Source organism: Somniosus microcephalus, chromosome 9, assembly GCF_052327205.1.
Source record: "Somniosus microcephalus isolate GS21.2 chromosome 9, FLI_Smic_1.0, whole genome shotgun sequence".
Classification (NCBI taxonomy): domain Eukaryota; kingdom Metazoa; phylum Chordata; class Chondrichthyes; order Squaliformes; family Somniosidae; genus Somniosus; species Somniosus microcephalus.
This window is the reverse complement of record NC_140995.1, coordinates 123,710,723-123,731,527: the sequence shown is the minus strand read 5'-3', so window position 1 is coordinate 123,731,527 and position 20,805 is coordinate 123,710,723. Positions and strand designations below refer to the sequence as shown.

The following is a 20,805-nucleotide window of genomic DNA, read 5'->3' as shown; positions in this document are numbered from 1 at the left end:
TGGGACCAACGTATGCGCAGATTGGCGCAGGTCATCCCACTACTAAATTGGTATGTTTTGCACCCATTTTATGCCCACAAAGTGGGCACAACACATACCAATTTCTACCCCTATATGTTTGTATTTAGTAATATTTCCAGAACCTATACGACCTTGTCCTTATGAGAAGGCATGGATGAACTGGTTGCCTCATCTTCCTCGGGGCAGATGATGTTAGCCTTCTTGAGATGTCAAGAGTGATAAACCTTTGTCTGTACAGCTGCTATCTGTTCCTCCTGGATCCTTTGCTCCTGAGTAAATTTACCTTCCATGGTGGTCACTGAATGTGGACTAGCTATCTTAAATCTCACCTAATTCTCAGGTTCTGACTTAAAAGTAGGCATTGCATGCGCCTCTCTCACTCTATATAGGAACAATCCCAGATCTCAATGAGCTGTTAAATATTGAGCAAGTGGTTCATAACATTTCTTTTAGTACTCTATGGTGAATATCATCAGGATCAGCAGTCCAATTTGTATTGAGTCCTAATCTTAGCCAGGACTATTTCTATATTGACTTTCATGGATTCAGTTCTAGTAGCACCACTATTGATCAGCATTGGCAAATCAGCATCAACTAAAGGAGTGAAAACAGATGCAAAGTAAGCATTTAGCACATGAACCATACCTCAGAATGCCACCAAAATCAGCCCTGTATAATCTCCCAATGGCTCTAAGTGGGCCATAATCATGTTCTGAGTCTTTATGTAACTAAGAAAGATCTTACTATCACCACCCGCATATCCACAATCCCCTTTTTCATTGTTACATCTATTGTCAGAATAGCAAAAATAACAAACAGGGTGGATAAAGGGGAACCAGTGGATGTGGTGTATTTGGATTTCCAGAAGGCATTCGATACGGTGCCGCATAAAAGGTTACTGCACAAGGTAAGAGCGCACAGGGTTGGGGGTAATATTTTGGCATGGATAGGGGATTGGCTAAATAACAGAAAACAGAGAGTCGGGATAAATGGGTCATTTTCCGGTTGGCAACCAGTAACTAGTGGGGTGCCACGGGGATCAGTGCTATCTATATTAATCATGGTGTGGAGATGCCGGAGTTGGACTGGGGTGGACAAATGTAAGAAGTCACACAACACCAGGTTATAGTCCAACAGCTTTATTTGAAATCACAAGCTTTCGGAGCGCTGCTCCTTCTTCACCTGAAGAAGGAGCAGCGCTCCGAAAGCTTGTGATTTCAAATAAAGCTGTTGGACTATAACCTGGTGTTGTGTGACTTCTTACATCTATATTAATGACTTGGATGAAGGGACCGAGTGTACTGTAGCCAAATTTGCTGATGATACAAAAATAGGTGGGTTAGCAAGTTGTGAGGAGGACACAAAGAGTCTGTAAAGGGATATAGACAGGTTAAGTGAGTGTACTCCATCTGCCAAATTTTCGCCCAATGTGGGAAAATGTGAGGTTATCCACTTTGGAAGGAAGAATGAAAAAGCAAATTATTATTTAAATGGAGTGAGACTACAAAATGCTGCAGCACAAAGGGATCTGGAGGTCCGAGTACATGAAACACAAAAACTTACCATGCAGGTACAGCAAGTAATTAGGAAGGCTAATGGAATGTTGGCCTTTATTGCAAGGGGTATGGAGTATAAAAGTAGGGAAGTTTTGATGCAACTTTACAGGGCACTGGTGAGACCGCACCTGGAGTACTACGTACAATTTTGGTCTCCATATTTAAGGAAGGATATACTTGCATTGGAGGCAGTGCAGAGAAGGTTCACTCGGTTGATTCCTGGGATGAAGGGGTTGACGTATGATGAAAGGTTGAGCAGGTTGGGCCTATGCTCATTGGAGGTTAGAAGAATGAGAGGTGATGAAACATATAAGATTCTGAGGGGGATTGACAGGGTGGATGTTGAGTGGACGTTTCCCCTAGTGGGGGGTAGTTAGAACTAGGGGGGCATAGTTTCAGAATTAAGGGGTCGCTCATTTAAAACCGAGATGAGAAGGAAATTCTTCTCTCGAAGATCGTGAATCTTTGGAATTCTCTACCCCGGAGAGCTGTGGAGGTGGCGTCACTGAATATATTCAAGGCGGAGATTGACAGACATTTGAAGCACAAGGGAGTCAAGGGGTATGGGGAGAGAGCGGGAAAGTGGTGTTGAGGACAAGATTGGATCAGCCATGATCTTATTGAATGGCGGAGCAGGCTCGAGGGGCTGATTGGCCTACTCCTGCTCCTGTTTCTTATTTTCTTAGATGTTATTACTCTCAACTGAATCTTCTACCTTTCCCATTCTCTTGAGAGATATTTGCTTAATTTCTGGCAAAATACTTCAGTGTAATTTTCTTCAACATCACTGTTAAGGGTTTCATTTTATCTTGTACCCTCCTTTTAATCTGACATACATAGCCTCCCTGTCCTTATCTAGTAGTATTCCCAAATTAATCTTCCTCAAATCCTCTCTCATTCTTGCAAATTCAGCCCTCCTAAAATCTGGCATGAGCATTAAATTATCAGCAGTAATTTATCAATCAAATCTATGATCACTGTTATCCAGATGTTCCCAGACACAGATTGCAATTGTCTGGGAACAATTCAAAGAAGAAAGCCAATAACAACAATTGCTGCAGCTGCTGGCCCAGAGAGGACACAAGGCGAAGACAGGGCTGTATGTATGTGTGCACAAGTGGTTGTAATAAACGAGGGAAAATAACATCCCAGTACTTTGCCTAGGACAGGGTGTCGCGGTATCCACCAGCATGCTTGAGACTTCCACGACCGGTGGGCACCGGAGGGACTGGAATGCTTCATGAACCCACAAAACAAAATTTTAATTTAATTTGTTTAAGTTTACTTTAAATTTGAAGTAATTTACAGTTTATTGGTTGTGCCCCTTTAAAAGGGGGCACTTACTTCCTTTGTAGTGGTGATGGCACCAGCCATCAATCACTGAAATTAAGCAATAAGAGGTTGCCCAGGACAGGTGAACTGCCTGGGTGAAGATGGCAGAGGAATACTGCATCACTCAGGCAGTTTACACCACTCTCCTCACTGGGGCTACACAGCTGTTTCCCCACTTTTTCTCCCTTGCTGCAGAAAAGCTCCACAGCAAGTTAGACTGATAATCAAAAGGGAAGCTCTGTAATAAGATTTCTCCACTGCTAAAAATGCAAGATCTATTGACTAACTATGTTAGAACCTCATCCCCTCCCTTCTAATTAAGGGGAGTGGGGCGGGGGGTCTATTAGCTAGATTAAGATCTTGCGAACTTCCTACAAGTTAAGAGGTCTGTTATTAACTATTTTAAGAACATGTGACCTATACTAGTTAAGAAGGTAGATCTATTAGTTAGCTTTTATTAGAACCACCTGTTAAGACCTCATGTGTGGGGAGAAATTGGGTATCGCCCCATTTGGAGCGCAGTTATCGGCCGGGCGCAAAGATTAGCGCCTGGCGCTAATTATCGCCTCCGACAGCAAACTTGGCTTTTATCGCCCCTGGAAGTGATTGGAGTGCTAAATCAGGCGCTACACAACTCTCTTAAGGCGCAAAGGCCGAGGAGCGAGGCGTTACCTCAGAGGGCGGGCGCAGGTGCTGTCAGTTAGCGATTGAGCATAGACACACTGGCGCCGGTCAGTTCTTAAAGGGGAGGGTCGATCTTGCTCTGCAGCCACACCCTGCTCATTGGAACCTTGAATCTCGGCCTGGGCAGACCTGTGGCTAAATCTAGCAGCCAGACACTATGGAAAGGGCCAGGGAATGAGCGCAGCGCTTCTGCGAGTGGGCTTTGGAGGCTCTGGTTCGCGGGGTGGAGCGCAGAAGATCCATTCTGTACCCAGAGAGTGGCAGGAGGCCTTTGCCAAGCGAGTACAGGAAAGTGTGGAGGGAGGTGGCTCAGAGAGTGTCCTCAAGCAGCATGGTGCCTAGGACCCATGTGCGATGTAGGAAAAAGTTCAACGACCTCACTCGGGTCGTCAGTGTGAGTGCCTTTTTTTCAAAACCTCTTCATCCCTCCATCTCCACCTCACTTTATGGCCAGAGGGTCTTGAAGCCCCAATGCCCAACAGTCATCCAACACCTATGGCCCTTTCATGAAACACACACGCACATTCCACACTTTGCATACAGTAAGGGCTATTCAACCATGGGAGGCATTTCAGGCAAGATCATGGCTGCATATTTACTCAGACGCTGTCCTTTTTCTTGCAGGCCAAGCTGTCTCATAATAGGAGACAGCAGCAACAGACCGGTGGAGGGCGGCCTCACCTTCAAGCCCTCAGCGATCTTGAACAGCACGTCCACAGGATTGTGGCAATCCGGGTGATTGGGCCCGTCGCCACTGGAGACGCCGACCCCGTTCTGGACAGCAATGGTAAGGTCATCACCTTTTTGTCCTCTCTCCTTCCACTTGGTCCTCACAACAGCAGCCTTTGACACTTTCAATCCAAATCACTAAATCACTGCACTCATGCCTCCCTTGCTGCCACCCTGTCCTCACGCTAAAGCCACTCTTGTACCTCCCTGCTTTCAGATGGTGATTCACCAGGTGAGGAGATGGGCCCTCAAGCTGCCAGTGAGAGTGAAGCTGAAGGCGAGGAGGAAGAGGAAGCCGGACCATCAGCGTCGCCCTCTACCGAGGCAGCCCATGGCCATACAGGGGACACGCTTTCCCTGGAGGGCAGCAGGGGGGAATGGTCTGATGAGGGTGAAGCTCCAGGACCCAGCGGGCTGCAGCAACGTGAGGGGGGTAGGGAACCCCGGGAAGCTCAGGGGCCTTCTCCCCGGACGGAGAGTATGGCCTCGAGTCCTGCTGCACTGGATGCAGACGAGGAGCGGGTCCTCACTGAAACGAGCGCCCAGGCAGAGCAAAGGCACACTGAGCTCATGGCTGCAGTGGCAAGGATGCCCGAATCCATTGAATCACTGGCAAGGAGTGTGGAGCACTTCGCTGTAGCACAGGCGGCTGCCACGCAAATGCTAAGTGCTGCAATGCAGTCAGTGGCTGGTCTCATGCTGACGCAGATTGAGGCCACGCGAGCACTGACTGCTGCCACCCTTGCTGGATCGGGCAGATTTCCCCGGGGCTCTCACTGCGCCACAGCAGGCCAGCAATCTGTGCTCCATCAGATTGCTCCGGATGCTGAAATGCTGCCCCGTGGGTGTGCCAGTGTGTCGGTCGAGCAGGGAGTTGCTGTCCTCTCTCAAGATGACAGCATTCCTGCTGCCACCACTGGCACTTCTCCAGTGCAGTTGCCACCACCTGTAGGACAGACTGCTGCCGCCCATGCAGAGTTGGAGCAGTCAGCAGCCGGGCCCTCCAGGCCCGGAGCTGGTCCAGGCCATCCCTCAAGGGCATCTGCAATCTCAGTTTCTGACACTTGGCAGCCTTCCCCCAGCCTTGCTGCAGCCACTGGGGTCCCATTACAGAGGTGTCCAAAGATGTGCGGGTTAGGTTGATTGGCTATGATAAATTGACTTTAGTGTTAGGGGGATTAAATACGTGGGGTTACGGGGATAGGGTGAGATATGTGTTGGTGTAGGGGTTACGGGGATAGGGTGGGATATGTGTCGGTGCAGGCTCGATGGGCCGAAATGGCCTCTATCTGCACTGTGGGGTTTCTGTGATTCTGAGCTGCAGGGTGGGAAGGGGGCAATTTCGCAAGGGAAGCAGATCACCCTCGAAGGGCAAAAAGTAGGTGGTGTGGCAAAATGTCTTTCATTGTTTTATTGAAGGCCAAGGTTCGTGGTCAAATTTTTGTTACTGTTTTGGACATTGTCTCCAGGTTGTGAGAGCCAGTTATGTGAATGACTTTTTTTTGTGTTTCATTCTATTACTTTGTCTTGCGGAAATGAGACACAGTTTGTGAAATAAAGAAGTGTCTGTATTCAAAATGTGCATGTTTGGCCTTTGCACTCATTGTTGCCTTGCCCGGCTTAGGGGTTGCGGGATGGTCTCATTCAGGTTGTATGAATGGCAGAAGCCATTCCCTCAGAGGGGGCCTAGAAGCGACTTGCTATGAGCCTTTGACGGACAGCCCTTCCACTTTGTGCCTCCCTCCCGCCTTGGTGCTGCTGATGATCATCCTCCTCATCTTCCTGATCCTCCTCCGCTGGTGCTCCAATGTCTGCTGGCATTGGCTGGGTCCTGAGGATTGCCAGGTTGTGCAGCATGCAGCACACAACAACGAAGTGGGAGACTCGCTCAGGCGAGTACTGCAGGGCTCCTCCAAAATGGTCCAGACAGTGGAACCGTTGCTTGAGCATGCTGATTGTGTGCTCAACGATGTTCCTGGTAGCTTGATGGCTCTCATTGTATCATAGCTCAGCAGGGGTGCTGGGCGAACGGAGCGGTGTCATCAGCCAGGTGCACAGAGGATATCCCTTGTCCCCGAGAAGCCAACCTCCTGGGTGATGCGATGCCTGGAAAAGGTCTGCCACAGAATGAAGACATCGTGGCTGCTGCCTGGAAAGTGGGCATTGACAGTGAGTACCAGCAGTCTGTGGTCACAGACCAACTGGACGTTTAAGGAATGGAAGCCCTTCCGGTTGCGGAAATCCTCGGCATTCTCTTGCGGCGCCCGCAAAGCCACATGCGTGCAGTCAATGGCGCCCTGCACCATGGGGAAGCCCGCTATCCTAGCAAAGCCCATTGCGCGTTCTTGCTGCTTGTCCAGGGTCATGGGGAAAGAGATGTACTCTCGTCTCCTTTTAAAGAGGGCATTTGTTACCTGACGGATGCAGCAATGCACCGCGAACTGGGAGATATTGGCGATGTCCCCAGTAGCTGATTGAAATGAGCCGGTGGCATAAAAGTTGAGAGCCACTGTTATCTTCACTGCCAGTGACAGAGACGTCCTGCTCCGCAGTTGAGGCTGCAGATCTGGCTGAAGCAGGTGGCACAGCTCAGTGACCACCTCCTTGCTGAATCGCAGCCTTCGCAAACACTGCTCCTCAGACATATTAATGTAGGAGAATTGTTGGCGAAAAACCCTGGGACGGTAAGGTCTCCTGTACCGAAGCCTGTTGGCCCTCCTCCATCTGGCCATGATTGCCACTCTCTCTCTGCGTCTCTGTGCCCTCCGAATGTGATAGAGAACGACAACGTTCCCATTCATTGCAGCCCCCATAGTATCTGGCCAATCATGAAGGTCAAAAAGCAAAGTACCTGCAAAGTTATGGTCAGAAGCCAAAACTACCTTAGACAGCGTTGACTCAATGCAGAAGTCTCTCTTTCTCTCTTTTGTCTCTCTGCAAACCTCTCTCTCTCTCTCTCTCAGAACGAGTGGTGCAAAAATGGCTACCACACAAAAGCCAGGATGAGGCCCCCTTTAAATAGCACCTCCCCAGCCCCACAGTGACTGGGAAGCATTCCAGCCAACCTGTCGTTGGTAGCGCCAGGCGGAAAGGAGGGGGGCGCCACTGAATTTCCAGTCCGGGGCGCCCCAAGGCGTTGCACTCTCGAATGACATCAAGATCTGCGTGCGCAGGAGATCGGGCGGTATTGTTTAGCGCCGCCGCAAAATGTCCAGTCAATTTCGCGAGAGGCGCAGATATCGCCGCGCCCGGGCGCTAGTTGGTTTGCGCCCCACTTAGCGCCCTCTTAAGGCGCTAACAGGTGGCGCAACCAACTGAATTTTCCCCCCATAATTATCAGTTCTGGTATATGATAACTTCAAGACCTCATCTTTTGTGGAATCATTATCTGACCCTGACGTGATGATTCACATTTTAGCTTCAGCATAGAAACTGTCCACTAGCAGAAGTAACTGCTGCTTCTGAGCCCTTCAGACTCTTATCCCTGAAGAATGGTGTGAAGTGCTGCAATCCACCTGCTACAAGTATAGAGTTAAAACCATAACCAAGGTTGTTGACCAATCAGCCTCTAAAATGTATGGAAAAGCCACCGAGCAGGCTGTCTTCCTGCCCAACAACAAAGGACTGATGATCATAGGGGGGAGCATTACTTCCAAGTCGGCCCTTTGGAGACCCGTCTAACGTGCCAACTTTTGTGTCAGACAAGCGCCTTCTCCATCCCCTCTCAGTTGGGGGAGGCCTGGCACCAAGCCGATCCCGCGCAGCTGCAGAAAAGCCGGCATCTGGCATGTTTACTTCTTCCACTGTCAGGTCTTCATGTATCTGGTGTGGGTGGAGCTTATGGAAGGTGGTGTCTATATAATCCGGTATAGAGCTGCTTACGGGGTCTTTTGGACTTCCAAGAGCATGTGATGACACGTTCACAAAGAGCAGGTGGAGCACATTCATAAGAATTACCCCACCATCCAGGACACTGAAGTATCAACGGTGGCAGAGGCTCGCACAGTTCCCCCTCTGTCATTTATAACCATTTTATCATCATTAGTAGCAGCAATGGCAAATTATGGAGAGGAAGGGACACATTTGGGGCAGAAAGACGAAAAACAAGATGAATATCCAGCCAGATTTCTAGTGCTTTTGAGCAGCCAGAAGATCCTTTAACATTGGCTGCAGGTCCTCCAGCAGCTATGAAAATCCCGGTGAGGGAGAATTTGGAAGTGAAGCCGGCCAGGGACATGGCTTCCAGGGAAACGGATGTCTCTGTCCCACATCACCCTGACTCAGAAGCAGAGGATAGCCAGCCCCAAATGACAAAGGTCCATACTCCTCCGCAAAGCGTGCAAGTGTCTCCAGCCCTGAGAGACTCCTGCCTCCACTACCGTTTGACCCTGTCTGTTTACCAACCATTCTAACAGGAGAAACGGGCAATCCCACCAAGCCTATTCCTTTGCCAACCATTGTAGAATGATCTCGATTTTTGAGGGATCATGCAAAAAATAAATTTGATGGCCCTCTTTACTTTAGGAGCACAATGTGTCAGGGATTCCCTATGTCCAAACAGCTGTATTTGATTTACAGAGAGCCTTTCCTGCCTTTCCTTCATCTCCCATACAAGAGGATGTCCAAACTGGCTGTGTGTGTGTGTGGAGATTGCCCTTTAGGCTTGTGTTGATGTGTGAATCTTGTGGTAAGGGATCCCACTGAGTTACGGAGGATGTATGAGTGCCAGCAAGTGTTCTCTGCCACATCCTCAACTAGAATCAAATAGAATGAGTGTTGAGGATTTGTAGTAGGCCAGTGTTAGGTAGGTTCCCTACTGGAGGAGTTCTGTGCTTTCAGCTGGAGTACCACTCAGCTGTTGTAACTGGAAGTTTACCCGAGCCCTACCAAGGAATCCAGGCCATCAAACTGGACCGAGCAAAAGAAAAAAGTCAATGTCTTGGATGTTGGACTGGATTGTTCTGAGTGCTTTTTCTAGGGGTGGGGGGGTTGGTCATAAACCTTGTGGTTGTTATCATGCTTTTGTACCAGCTGGTTACTTTGATCCTTTCCCCTGAATTTGTTGGCAAGATCCAGAGGAAACTGATTGCATTCTTCTGGGATAAAGGGAAGCACTTGGTCTCTGCCAGAATTTTGAGGCTCCAACTAGGACAGGGCAGTCAGGTGCTGGTGTGTATGCACACGTAGGTGGCAACGTTCTGATTTCAGACCCTTCGGAGATATTAAGAATCCTCCACTATCTAATCCATGACATCTGCCCATGAGGAATTTCTTTGTCTATCCTGCCTGTCTTTTACCAGGAGCCACTAAACGTCTGAAGCTTGGTTGCTTCCAGGATAGACTCTCCTGACTGAGGAGACAGTGATTCTTTGAGCCGCTCCTCCAAATCCCCCTGCTACTTGTGCCAAGCTTAGACAGCACATGGCCTATAGAGAGATAATCCCTTAGTACAAAGGTAACCAAGGTCAGGTTCATACTGGATAGCAGCAGAGCAGGATCGATGTTGCTACCAACGTCAACTACCTGGATGTCCTGGCAATGGCGCAGAAATTCAGGTCGGGGGCTTCCCGCAGGTGCAAGCCCCCGACCTGCACTTACCTTGCGCGCCGGCAGTTGAGCTGTAGGGCCCCGTGGAATTCCGCTCCGGGGCCTGGCCCAGCTGCCAGCGCGCTGTGCTTGCGTGTCCCAGGGGCGTAGTTAGTGTGATGCGTCCCCTGGGATCACGTGAGCCATGGGCAGCCAATCGGAGGAGGGAAAAGCCCATTCATAAGTTTGACAGGAAGACCTGTGAAAACTTATGAATACTACGGGCCCCAAAATAGCAGTAAACCTTCAAATAATTTTTTTTAAATCACACTTTTTAAATAAACTATAAATTACATTAAATAACTATTTTAAACAATAATTAAAATTTTTGAAAAAAATAATTTTATAAAAAAAGGGGCTAAAAATAAACTTACCTTGCTTTAAAGTATTTAAAAATAATAAACCTGTGGAAAAAATGTTTTAATTTTAATTGACCACTTACCTTGTAAAAAGCAGGCCTTACGCCTGCTTTTTAAATGTGTAAATCCTTGCAGGCTTAACCTCGCGTGAAAACCTGCAAAAAAAAAACTAAGTTCAAAGCGCACGCGCAGCCTCCCCTGCGCGCGCGTTCGACCTCTGAACCCCTTCGTTCAGAGGATCGGAAGTGCCAGTTTCCCGCGCATGCGCAGTGCATGCAGGAAACCGGCAATTCCATTCGGCCTACGGGTGAGTACCCCGTGCGTACTTACCCGGGGAGAGCCGAATTTCTGGGCCATTATCCATTTTAATGCCATCCATGAGATAAATTCTGCACTCGGTTAGGTGCATCAAGGAGGCTCAGGAGAGTGAAGTGGACCTGCTTGCTTTTATCTCTGTTCGGACTGAGCTGCTCATTAGCACAAGGCTCTGAAACTCCTGCTTCACAGCTTGAGCTTTCTCTTGGAAATTCCCTCCATGCCATTCCATTCTGGAAGGTGGGATTTCCAGTATTCGCTGCTGTTGCACACACTCCATTTTTCTGCCTTCATCTTGTCTTGACACACTCAGGCCGAACATCCTGTCAACTGGCAAGGGTGAGCATCTCCAGTGGAAAACCTTATATTTGAGGGCCCTCCCTGGCAATACTGGCTAACTGGGGTGAAAAGTGCTACATGGAGTAGGGATATCAAATTTGTATTTGAGCCACCTCTCTGACATCCTGGCCAAATTAGTATTTAGTGGTCATGATGAATCCATCTTCCATATTAACGTTCAGTGTCTGAGTATGCAGCCCATTTTCTGTTGTGTGAAGGGGCTGCTGTTCAACCTTTGGCTACATTTTTTGTTGACATTCTTTATCTTTGCTCATTTGATGTGCAAAGGGGCAGGCAGATTGGAGAGCCTCATGGTGGGTCTGCTCCTGGGTCTGGTGAAATCTGCCATCCACAGTTTCATAATACATAGGATTATGACATTATCTGCCTTATTGATGATGAGAACCAAAATGTCATTTAACACTACGTACACACAGTTTTCGTTTGATTGGGCCTCTCATTGTGTATTAGTGATGCCTTCTGCCTTGGGGAACACTTGTAGTTGTATTTGTCCTGGTTGTATTGGGCTCATCCCCAATGCAGTTCTATTGGCACAGAATCAAAACCATACTTATCCTGAAAAACCTACACTTCAGTCAAGTAGGACACTTAGTTTAAAGACCTTCCAATTGCTCTCTCTTTATTCTGGGCCAACCTCTCAACCCTATCCACTTCAGATGAATACTATCCCTCCCGAAAAGCTTACTTTCATGAAAAAATGCTCCCTAATTGTCCACATGGATGAACTTCTCTTTGCAACTCATTATGGAGCATTCAACCCTTCATTTCAAGCTAAATATCTTTGTGTTCCATTCTGATGACTATTATAGGAGCAGGAGTAGGCCATTCAGCTCCTCAAGGCTGTTCCGCCATTCAATTAGATCATGACTGATCTGTATCTTAACTCTATCCACCCATTTTGGTTCCGTGATCCTTAAGACCCTTGTCTAACAAAATCTATCGATCTCCATTTTGAAATTTTCAATTGACCCAACCTCAACAGCTTTTTGGAGAGGAGAGTTCCAGATTTCCACTACCCTTTGTGTGAAGAAATGCTTCCTGGCATCACTCCTGAACAGCCTAACTCTAATTTGAAGGTTACTGGACTCTCCCACCAGAGGAAATAGTTTCTCTCTATCTATCAACTCCTTTTAATCATCTTAAACACCTCAATTAGATCATCCCTTAATCTTCTATATGTAAGTCAAGCTTAGTCAATGAAAACTGTCCTCCTGATTTAACCCTGTTAGCCCTGGTATTGTTCTGGTGAATCTGCGCTGTATGTTCTCCAATGGCAGAAAATAAATTAGAAACTCTTATTCAGTATATCGTCTCCCTTATAACCAGTTCCTGAGACCATAGGGAGCTAATAAAAATAATCTATAAATACAGAAGCCAAAATATTTAGAGTAAGGGAGACAGAGAAGACTCAAAAAAAGTAACATGCACCTTGCCCCTCAAGTTTTTGAGTGAATTTGGGTATTCAACAAATTAACGTGGACTTTATAATTTCGTCCAGTGTACTAGACTAGAGAGCTTTAGTGAGTGAAGCATTAGGAGAAACAATGGGCCTCATGGAGTGAATTGTCCATTTATACTCAGAACAGCTGTTGGCGCATAGAGACGTTATTGTTTATATATGTATGTATATTAAGAGATGTCAGCTGTTCCAAGTATCAAGGGGAGTTTGGAATACGATGAGGGGCGACGGGGTCGGTGGCCTCGGGGAGGGAAGATATAGTCTCAAAGGGGCAAAGAATATCGGGGAGGAAGCACCTTTTTTAAGTTACTTGATAATGATATGATTTTAACTCTCATTGTATTAAGTTCATGATCAATAACAACAACTTGCATTCAACAACTTGCATTCAATAACGTAGAAAACATCCCCAGGCGCTGAGCAATGAATCTGGAAATATTTTGAACCTTTTTGTTTGTGAATATAACGTACAATCCTGTTATTTGCGTCTATACAACATCAAAGGTCGGATTGGATTGCTCTGATGGCCAGGAATTATGCAATGAGCCACAGTTTATGCGAGTTTGGTTCTGGTTATGTGGGGTGGGGACTTTAATAAAACGTCTACCTATTTAATCTTATGCTGCATGTATCACTGCATTCGGTGTGAATTGTTGAATAGTTCATTCTGGGTGACGGTATTTGCGTAACTGCCAGTCAAAGCCCAGAGTGGGAAGCCAGGCCGAATTTTTGAGTGCTGAATGTGCGAAATCTGCTGCAGACACTCAGCAGAGTGAGCATGCCCGAAGCTGCCCGGCCGCTTGAGTTCTCAGATGAATCCGGCAAGTGATTCGCGGGGCAAGCCTTGCCTTTACTCACATACGCTTTCCTCCATGTAGGGCGAATGTTTGTTTTAATTCCAGTCACGCACGGTCACTGAGTCGGCTCGATCTGACAGCGCTCGGGGAGGAGGGAGGGGGGCTTGACAACTTCCCTCAGACCTTGCCAATCTGCCCGGGAACTCCGGAAAGATTCGTATCACCCGACAAAACGTGTCTGGGCAGAAGAGCTCTCCTTTCCCACATCTGTTCATGCAACTGCAGATGCTGGAGCTCGAAAAGATTTAACACCACAAAAGGATGGTCGCCTCTTTTTCGCGGTAACCATCGGACGAACGCTTGACTTTCTGGATTGAAGATCTCCTTTAAAAAAAAGAAAATACAAACTTCATATCAGCAGACATAAAGCATGCTGTTGGGTTGTTTTTTCTGCCTTGTTTTGGCGGGCAGAGTGCTGATGCCGAAGAGTCTGGCTCCAGCCTCTGGCGCCGGGAGAAGGGAAGCGTTCAGCCACCACGCCGTGCTGGATGAAAATGGAAAATACCACTTCAGGTGGAAACACGATAACACGAGCATCACCTTCGAGCTGGAAGTTGAAACCAGGGGCTATGTTGGATTTGGACTTTCCCCAACGGGATCCATGGCTCAGTCAGACATGGTCATTGGAGGAGTTGCAAATGGGCGCCCCTACCTCAAGGTAAGAAGTGTCGGAGTGACCATCCATTCCCCGCACATTTCGATGTCTGAATCCGCAGATTAGCTCTAAATAGCCAATAATTTGTTTGACACAAATCCGAACTGCTTTGGTTTCCTCTATTGGATTTGTACGAAGTCCCATTTTGCTGTTATCTGTTGAACATCTACAGTGAAAAATCTGGGGCAGGGACGTAAAATCAACATGCGATTGAATATGGTCGTGTTGATAAGGAAGAAAAGTTGGTCAATAAATCCGAGAGGAGATTGGATCATCCTTTTTAATTGCCGTTCGCCCGTAGAAATGCTAACTCAAGATTGCAAGTAACCTGGATAGACAGCTTCTTATTCACCCCTTCCCTCCTCAGAGTTTCACATCTGTAAGAAACTCAACCCAGTGATGCTGCAAAGTTATCATTTATTTCTGAGAGTTACTGAAACACGTTTCAACCATTAACTTTTATTCACCAGTTATGATCAGGGGTTTAAATAGAGTTTGAGAACAGAAGGAATCTAGGTGGTAACAATATGTCCAAATTTTCCAGGTTTAAGGCATACCCAATGGAAAAAAAATTCCAAATTAGGCAACAAATGCATTTTGAGTGACTTTATAAATTAAAAGGCACACTCTGGTCTGGTAAATTATCTTGCAAGACAGTTCAGCAGGTTAGTATAGGAAACTACAAAGATATTACTGATTATGTCCACAGCTTAAAAAGTATTTACAAAACTGGTTCAGTTCTGTATTCACATATTGGTACTATCCTATCTTAGAATGAGACATATACAACAACAACAACTTGTATTTATATAGTGCCTTTAATGTAGTAAAACGTCCCAAGGCGCTGCACAGGAGTATTTTAGACAAAAATTTTGACACCGAGCCACATAAGGAGAAATTAGGGCAGGTGACCAAAAGCTTGGTCAAAGAGGTAAGTTTTAAGGAGCGTCTTAAAGGAGGAAAGAAAGGTAGCGAGGCAGAGAGGTAGCGAGGTGGAGAGGGATAAGCAGGGAATTCCAGAGCTTAGGGCCTAGGCAACAGAAGGCACGGCCACCAATGGTTGAGCAATATAATCTGGGATACCCGAGGGCAGAATTAGAGGAGCTCAGATATCTGGGGGGGCGGGGGGGTTGTGGGGCTGAAGGAGATTACAGAGAAAGGGAGTGGTGAGGCCATGGAGGGATTTGAAAACAAGGCTGAGAATTTTGAAATCGAGGCACTGCTTAACCGAGAGCCAATGTAGGTCAACAAGCACGGGGTGATTGGCGAACGGGACTTGGTGCAAGTTAGGACATGGGCAGCTGAGTTTTGGATGGCCTCAAGTTTACATAGGGTAGAATGTGGGAGGCCAGCCAGGAGTGCGTTGGAATAGTCAAGTCTAGAGGTAACAAAGGCATGGATGAGGGTTTCAGCAGCGGATGAGCTGAGGCAAGGGCGGAGACGTGCGATGCTAGGGAGGTGGAAACAGGCGGTCTTTGTTATGCAGTGGATATGTGGTCGGAAGCTCATTTCAGGGTCAAAGATGACACCAAGGTTGTGAACAGTGTGGTTCAGCCTCAGGCAGATGTTAGGGAGAGGGATGGAGGCAGTGGCTAGGAAACGGAGCTTGTGGCGGGGTCCGAAAATAATGGCTTCGGTCTTCCCAATATTTAATTGGAGAAAAGTTCTACTCATCCAGAACTGTATGTCGGACAAGCAGTCTGACAATTTAGACACCGTGGAGGGGTCGAGAGAAGAGGTAGTGAGTAGAACAGGGTGTCATCAGTGTGCATGTGGAAAATGATGCTGTGTTTTCGGATGATGTCGCCAAGGGACAACATGTAGATGAGAAATAGGAGGGGGTCGAGGATAGATCCTTGGGGGACACCAGAGGTAATGATGCGGGAGTGGGAAGAGAAGCCGTTGCAGGTGATTCTCTGGCTACGATTAGATAGATAAGAATGGAACCAGGCGAGTGCAGTCCCACCCAGCTGGATGACAGTGGAGAGGTGTTGGAGAAGGATGGAGTGGTCAACTGTGTCAAAGGCTGCAGACAAGTCAAGAAGGACAAGCAGGGATAGTTTACCTTTGCCACAGTCACAAAGGATGTCATTTGTGACTTTGATGAGAGTTGTTTTGGTACTGTGGCAAGGGCGGAAATCTGATTGGAGGGATTCAAACATGGAATTGCGGGAACGAGTGGCAAGAATTTGGGAGGCGACAACACGTTCAAGGACTTTGGAGAGGGAAAGGAGGTTGGAGATGGGGCGGTAGTTTGCAAGGATGGAGGGGTCAAGGGTTGGTTTTTTGAGGAGAGGGGTGATGACAGCAGATTTGACAGAGAGGGGGACAGTATCTGAGGAAATTAGGTTAGCCTGAACTGAATAAACATTGTCAACGCTAGGAGGAGGGGGTTAGCATGCATGTCTATGTTGTGGAGGCATAATAAAAAAAGTTGTATTTATATAACATTATCTAATCAAAATGCCACCAAGTGCTTCACGCTGTGAATTACTATTGGAGAGCAGTGACTGTTTATGTAGGTAAAGATGTGCGCATCTAATTCTGTTTTGGAAGGCTATTGTATGAACCGCAATGTACGGCTAGTGCTCAGATTGAGTGAAACCTGGATTATACATCCCGCTGATTTAAATGTTCATAGAGAACAGAATAATTTTGCTTGGCAATCATAATAAGAATATAAGAAGTAGGAGCAGGAGTAGGCCATACGGCCCCTCGGGCCTGCTCCACCATTCAATAGGATCACGGCTGATCCGAATCTAGACTCACGTCCACTTCCCTGCCCTCTCCCGTAACCCCTAATTCCCTTATCTGCCAGGAAACTATCTCCATTTTAAATTTATTTAATGTTGCAGCTTCCGCAGCTCTCTGGGGTAGCAAATTCCATAGATTTACTACCCTCTGAGTGAAGAAGTTTCTCCTCATCTCAGTTTTGAAAGGGCAGCCCCTTATTCTTAGATTATGCCCCCTAGTTCTAGTCTCACCCATCAGTGGAAACATCCTCACCGCATCCACCCGATCAAGCCCCCTCACAATCTTATATGTTTCGATAAGATCGCCTCTCATTCTTCTGAACTCCAATGAGTAGAGTCACAACCTACTCAACCTTTCCTTATACGTCAACCCCCTCATCTCCGGAATCAACCAAGTGAACCTTCTCTGAACCGCTTCGAGAGCAAGTATATCTTTTCTTAAATATGGAAACCAAAACTGCACGCAGTATTCCAGGTGTGGCCTCACCAATACCCTGTATAACTGCAGCAAGACTTCCCTGTTTTTATACTCCATCCCCCGCACAATAAAAGCCAAGATTCCATTGGCCTTCCTGATCACCTGCAGCACCTGCATACTAACTTTTTGTGTTTCATGCACCAGGACCCCCAGATCCCTTTGTACTGTAGCACTTTGCAGTTTCTCGCCATTTAGATAATAACTTGCTCTTTGATTTTTTCTGCCAAAGTGCATAACCTCACACCTTCCAACATTATATTGCATCTGCCAAATCTCTGCCCACTCACTTAGCCTGTCTATGTCCTTTTGCAGGATTTTTATGTCCTCCTCACTCACTGCTTTCCCTCCCATCTTTGTATCGTCAGCAAACTTGGATATGTTGCACTCGGTCCCTTCCTCCAAATCATTAATATAGATTGTAAAGAGTTGGGGTCCCAGCACTGACCCCTGCGGAACACCACTAGTTACTGATTGCCAGCCCGAAAATGAACCATTTATTTGTCCATGCTGTCCAAGGAATTGGTCTTGATGTCTTGGCAGTTAATTTCTTTGCTACATTGCTATGATCTGTTCTGGAAAATATGAATATAAAGTTAATCAATCTGTTATTGAGTTGCTCAAAGACATCAAGGGGAAGTGTATTCAGGTCAAGCAGGGTTAACGGGTGTGTGATAGACCTGGGATAACTGGGAGGATGTAGAGGAGGGAAGAGGAGGACACATTTGTCACTGACTATTTCCCTGCTCAGTGGGGAAGAGGGGTTGGTTAATAGTGGGCTGAGGATTACTTCTCCTAAAGTTCCTTACCTAAGGAAGGATATACTTGCCATAGAGGGAGTGCAACGAAGGTTCACCAGACTGGTTGGGGGGGGGGGGGGGCGGCGGGCGGGATTGTCCTATGAGGACAGATTGAGTAGACTAGGCTTATATTCTCTCGAGTTTCGAAGAATGAGAGGTGATCTCATTGAAACATACAAAATTCTTACAGGACTTGACAGGATAGATGCAGAGAGGATGTTTCCCCTGGCTGGGGAGTCTAGAACCAGGGGTCACAGTCTTAGAATAAGGGGTTTAGGACTGAGATGAGGAGAAATTTCTTCACTCAGAGGGTGGTGAATCTTTGGAATTCTCTACCCTAGAGGGCTGTGGAGGCTCAGTCGTTGAGTATATTCAAGATGGAGATCGATAGATTTTTGAATATTAAGGGAATCAAGGAATATGGGGATAGTGCAGGAAAGTGGAGATGAGGTAGAAGATCAGCCATGATCTTATTGAATGGCAGAGCAGGCTCGAATGGCCAAATGGCCTACTCCTGCTCCTATTTCTTATGTTCTTATGAAAGGGGTTGGAGACAATGAGTCAGTGGCTCAGAAGAGGGGCCAGGGAAAAAACGATCATTACGGGTAGTGAAGGCCAACTGTTGCTCATGGGAGATCCCAGGCAACAAATTTTACTGTTTTAGGCCCCACTGCAAGGTTGGGTTGCTCTGAGGCAGCACTCAGGAAATGCAGATCTTGGGATCCGCTGCTACCTAAAGTTTTTGAAATATACTTACTTGAATGTGGAGTCAGGAGGAGCAGGGGTGCTCCTCCCAATCCCAAATTTAAAAATGCAGACTGCTGCTGCTGCCTGATTTCCCTGGCCCTCCAATCTCCCCAGGCATCCAAGTTCTCTTCCCGGCCTTTGTTTCTCTCCGCCCCCGCCCCACCTCATAACTTCCAGTCTCCCTCCCCAGTGCCTTTCACTTATCTGTGGGACGTTGTGACGCCAGCACCCGCCCGATCATCATTGACAAAGAGTTTGAATCGAAACGTTGACTCTATTTTCTCTCCATGGATGTTGCCTGGCCTGCTGAGTTATTCAAGCATTTTCTGTTGTTGTTTAGCAGTTATCATGTTGTGTGTTTTAACTCCTGATAACAATTTAGAACTTGTTTAAAAACAACAAGTTTAATGGCAAGCACTGTAATTGAGCAAGAAATTTCTTTACAATATTTAGGTAGATTATATACTTGTTTAGCACACTGAAGCCTGATAGATAGTGTTTGTAAAATACAGTACAGTATATGTTTTTCTTATTTGCTTATAAGAAAAATGAAGAATTGAAAAGTCCTTCAAATTAAATCAATATAAAGACCACATTGTACAAGAACAACTATGTTTCATTTGACTTCCAGCATTTTTGCAGCTCCAAGGAGTTTTTCAGATTTTGGACCAAAATCTCCAAACATTTTGACTCAAATTTCCACAGATTTCTGATGATCCTGCCCAAAACTTTAAGCTTCAAAGAAAAGTTCCTTAGGCTCCCACCACAGATAACACTAGTCGTGTTTTGAACATAGATTCCACTTGCTGTGCACCTGAGGAAGGAAGCTTTTGATGTTTTTTTTATTGAGTGGCCTAATTTATTTTGGCACAGTTATGAGAATTAGCATGAAAACTGTACTGCTCAAAATTGTACAGCTGATGAAGATTTTATGAGAATTTCTGGTACAGATCTAGCTGCATCTATCAGAAATGTTCATTTCTCCAGCCCAGATTTTCAGCTGCTTTTGTCATTTATGTATAAGTTTTAGAGTGACTTTTCCATAAAATGTTGTCAGAATCTAAAATATATTGTAATGAGTTTTTTTGGAGCCCTCACTAAGTAACTTAAGAGTTATTATATTATTCTTTACATATAAAGGAATAGCATTTAGATGTACAGTAATTAATCCAGGAAAGTCACTTAATACATGAAATAATACAGTAGTTCAAGTTGGACAATTTTCAGTGAAGAATTAATACTTTTGACATTTTGTTATTAGGGTCCGGATAATAGCCTGAAGGATTGGTTCTGAGGATTGGCGCTTAATAAAAATACGGTTATGAAATTGTATGACATATTTACTACTTGTTTAAGAAGTTCCACCTCAGATGACTCACATAGAAGAAAGCCTTTACTTGTTAGAACACCCATAAGCCATCTAATAGCCACAATCTATTGGCTAAATACTAGTTGGGATGTAACAGAGAGATTCATTACTATTTAAGATTGAAGGATGGGGCTATGCCCTTAGCAATGTATGCTAGAATTTAAAAAGCAATAAGTACCTTCCTGGAATCTTTATTAATAAAGTATTGTGTCATGAGAAAATTCTCCCAGAGAAAGTTACAGCAGCATTACAAACTTTTATTGAGGGAATTAAAAAAAAAAAATTATAACAGGTGCGAAAATCCAAATAATATGTACCAAAGTGCTGTAAACAACAGCAACTTGCATTTATATAACACCTTTAATGTAGTAAAACTTCCCGATGCGCTTCACAGGAGCGTTAACAAACAAAATTTGACACCGAGCCACATGAGATATTAGGACAGATGACCAAAAGCTTGGTGAAAGAGGTAGGTTTTAAGGAGAGTCTTAATGGAGGAAAGAGGGGCGGAGAGGTTTAGGGAGGGAATTCCAGCACTTGGGGCCTAGGCAGCTGAATGCACAGCCGCCAATGGTGGAGAGATTAAAATTGGGGATGCGCAAGAGGCCAGAATTAGAGGAGCGCAGAGATCTTGGAGGGTTGTAGGGCTGGAGGAGGTTACAGAGAGGCGAGGCCATGGAAACTGTTATGTGACAATTTATCATAGAGTTAGTATGGAAAAGCAGGAATTGTTTGAAACTTTAACTAT

At 46.1% G+C, this 20,805-nt stretch overlaps 1 protein-coding gene across 4 annotated transcripts in view; it reads left to right on the top strand.

Moving 5' to 3' along the window:
- The first annotated feature begins 13,149 nt into the window (after positions 1–13,149).
- Positions 13,150–20,805, top strand: part of moxd1 (monooxygenase, DBH-like 1) — a 156,794-nt gene continuing 149,138 nt past the window's right edge. For 2 of the 4 annotated variants that reach the window (XM_085997120.1, XM_085997119.1), the window contains exon 1: positions 13,150–13,916. In XM_085997120.1, coding sequence (XP_085853246.1) covers positions 13,629–13,916 — 288 coding nt within the window. In that variant the 5' untranslated portion in view covers positions 13,150–13,628. The remainder of the gene's footprint in view (positions 13,917–20,805) is intronic. The other 2 variants (XM_085997118.1, XM_085997117.1) reach the window with 2 other exon arrangements.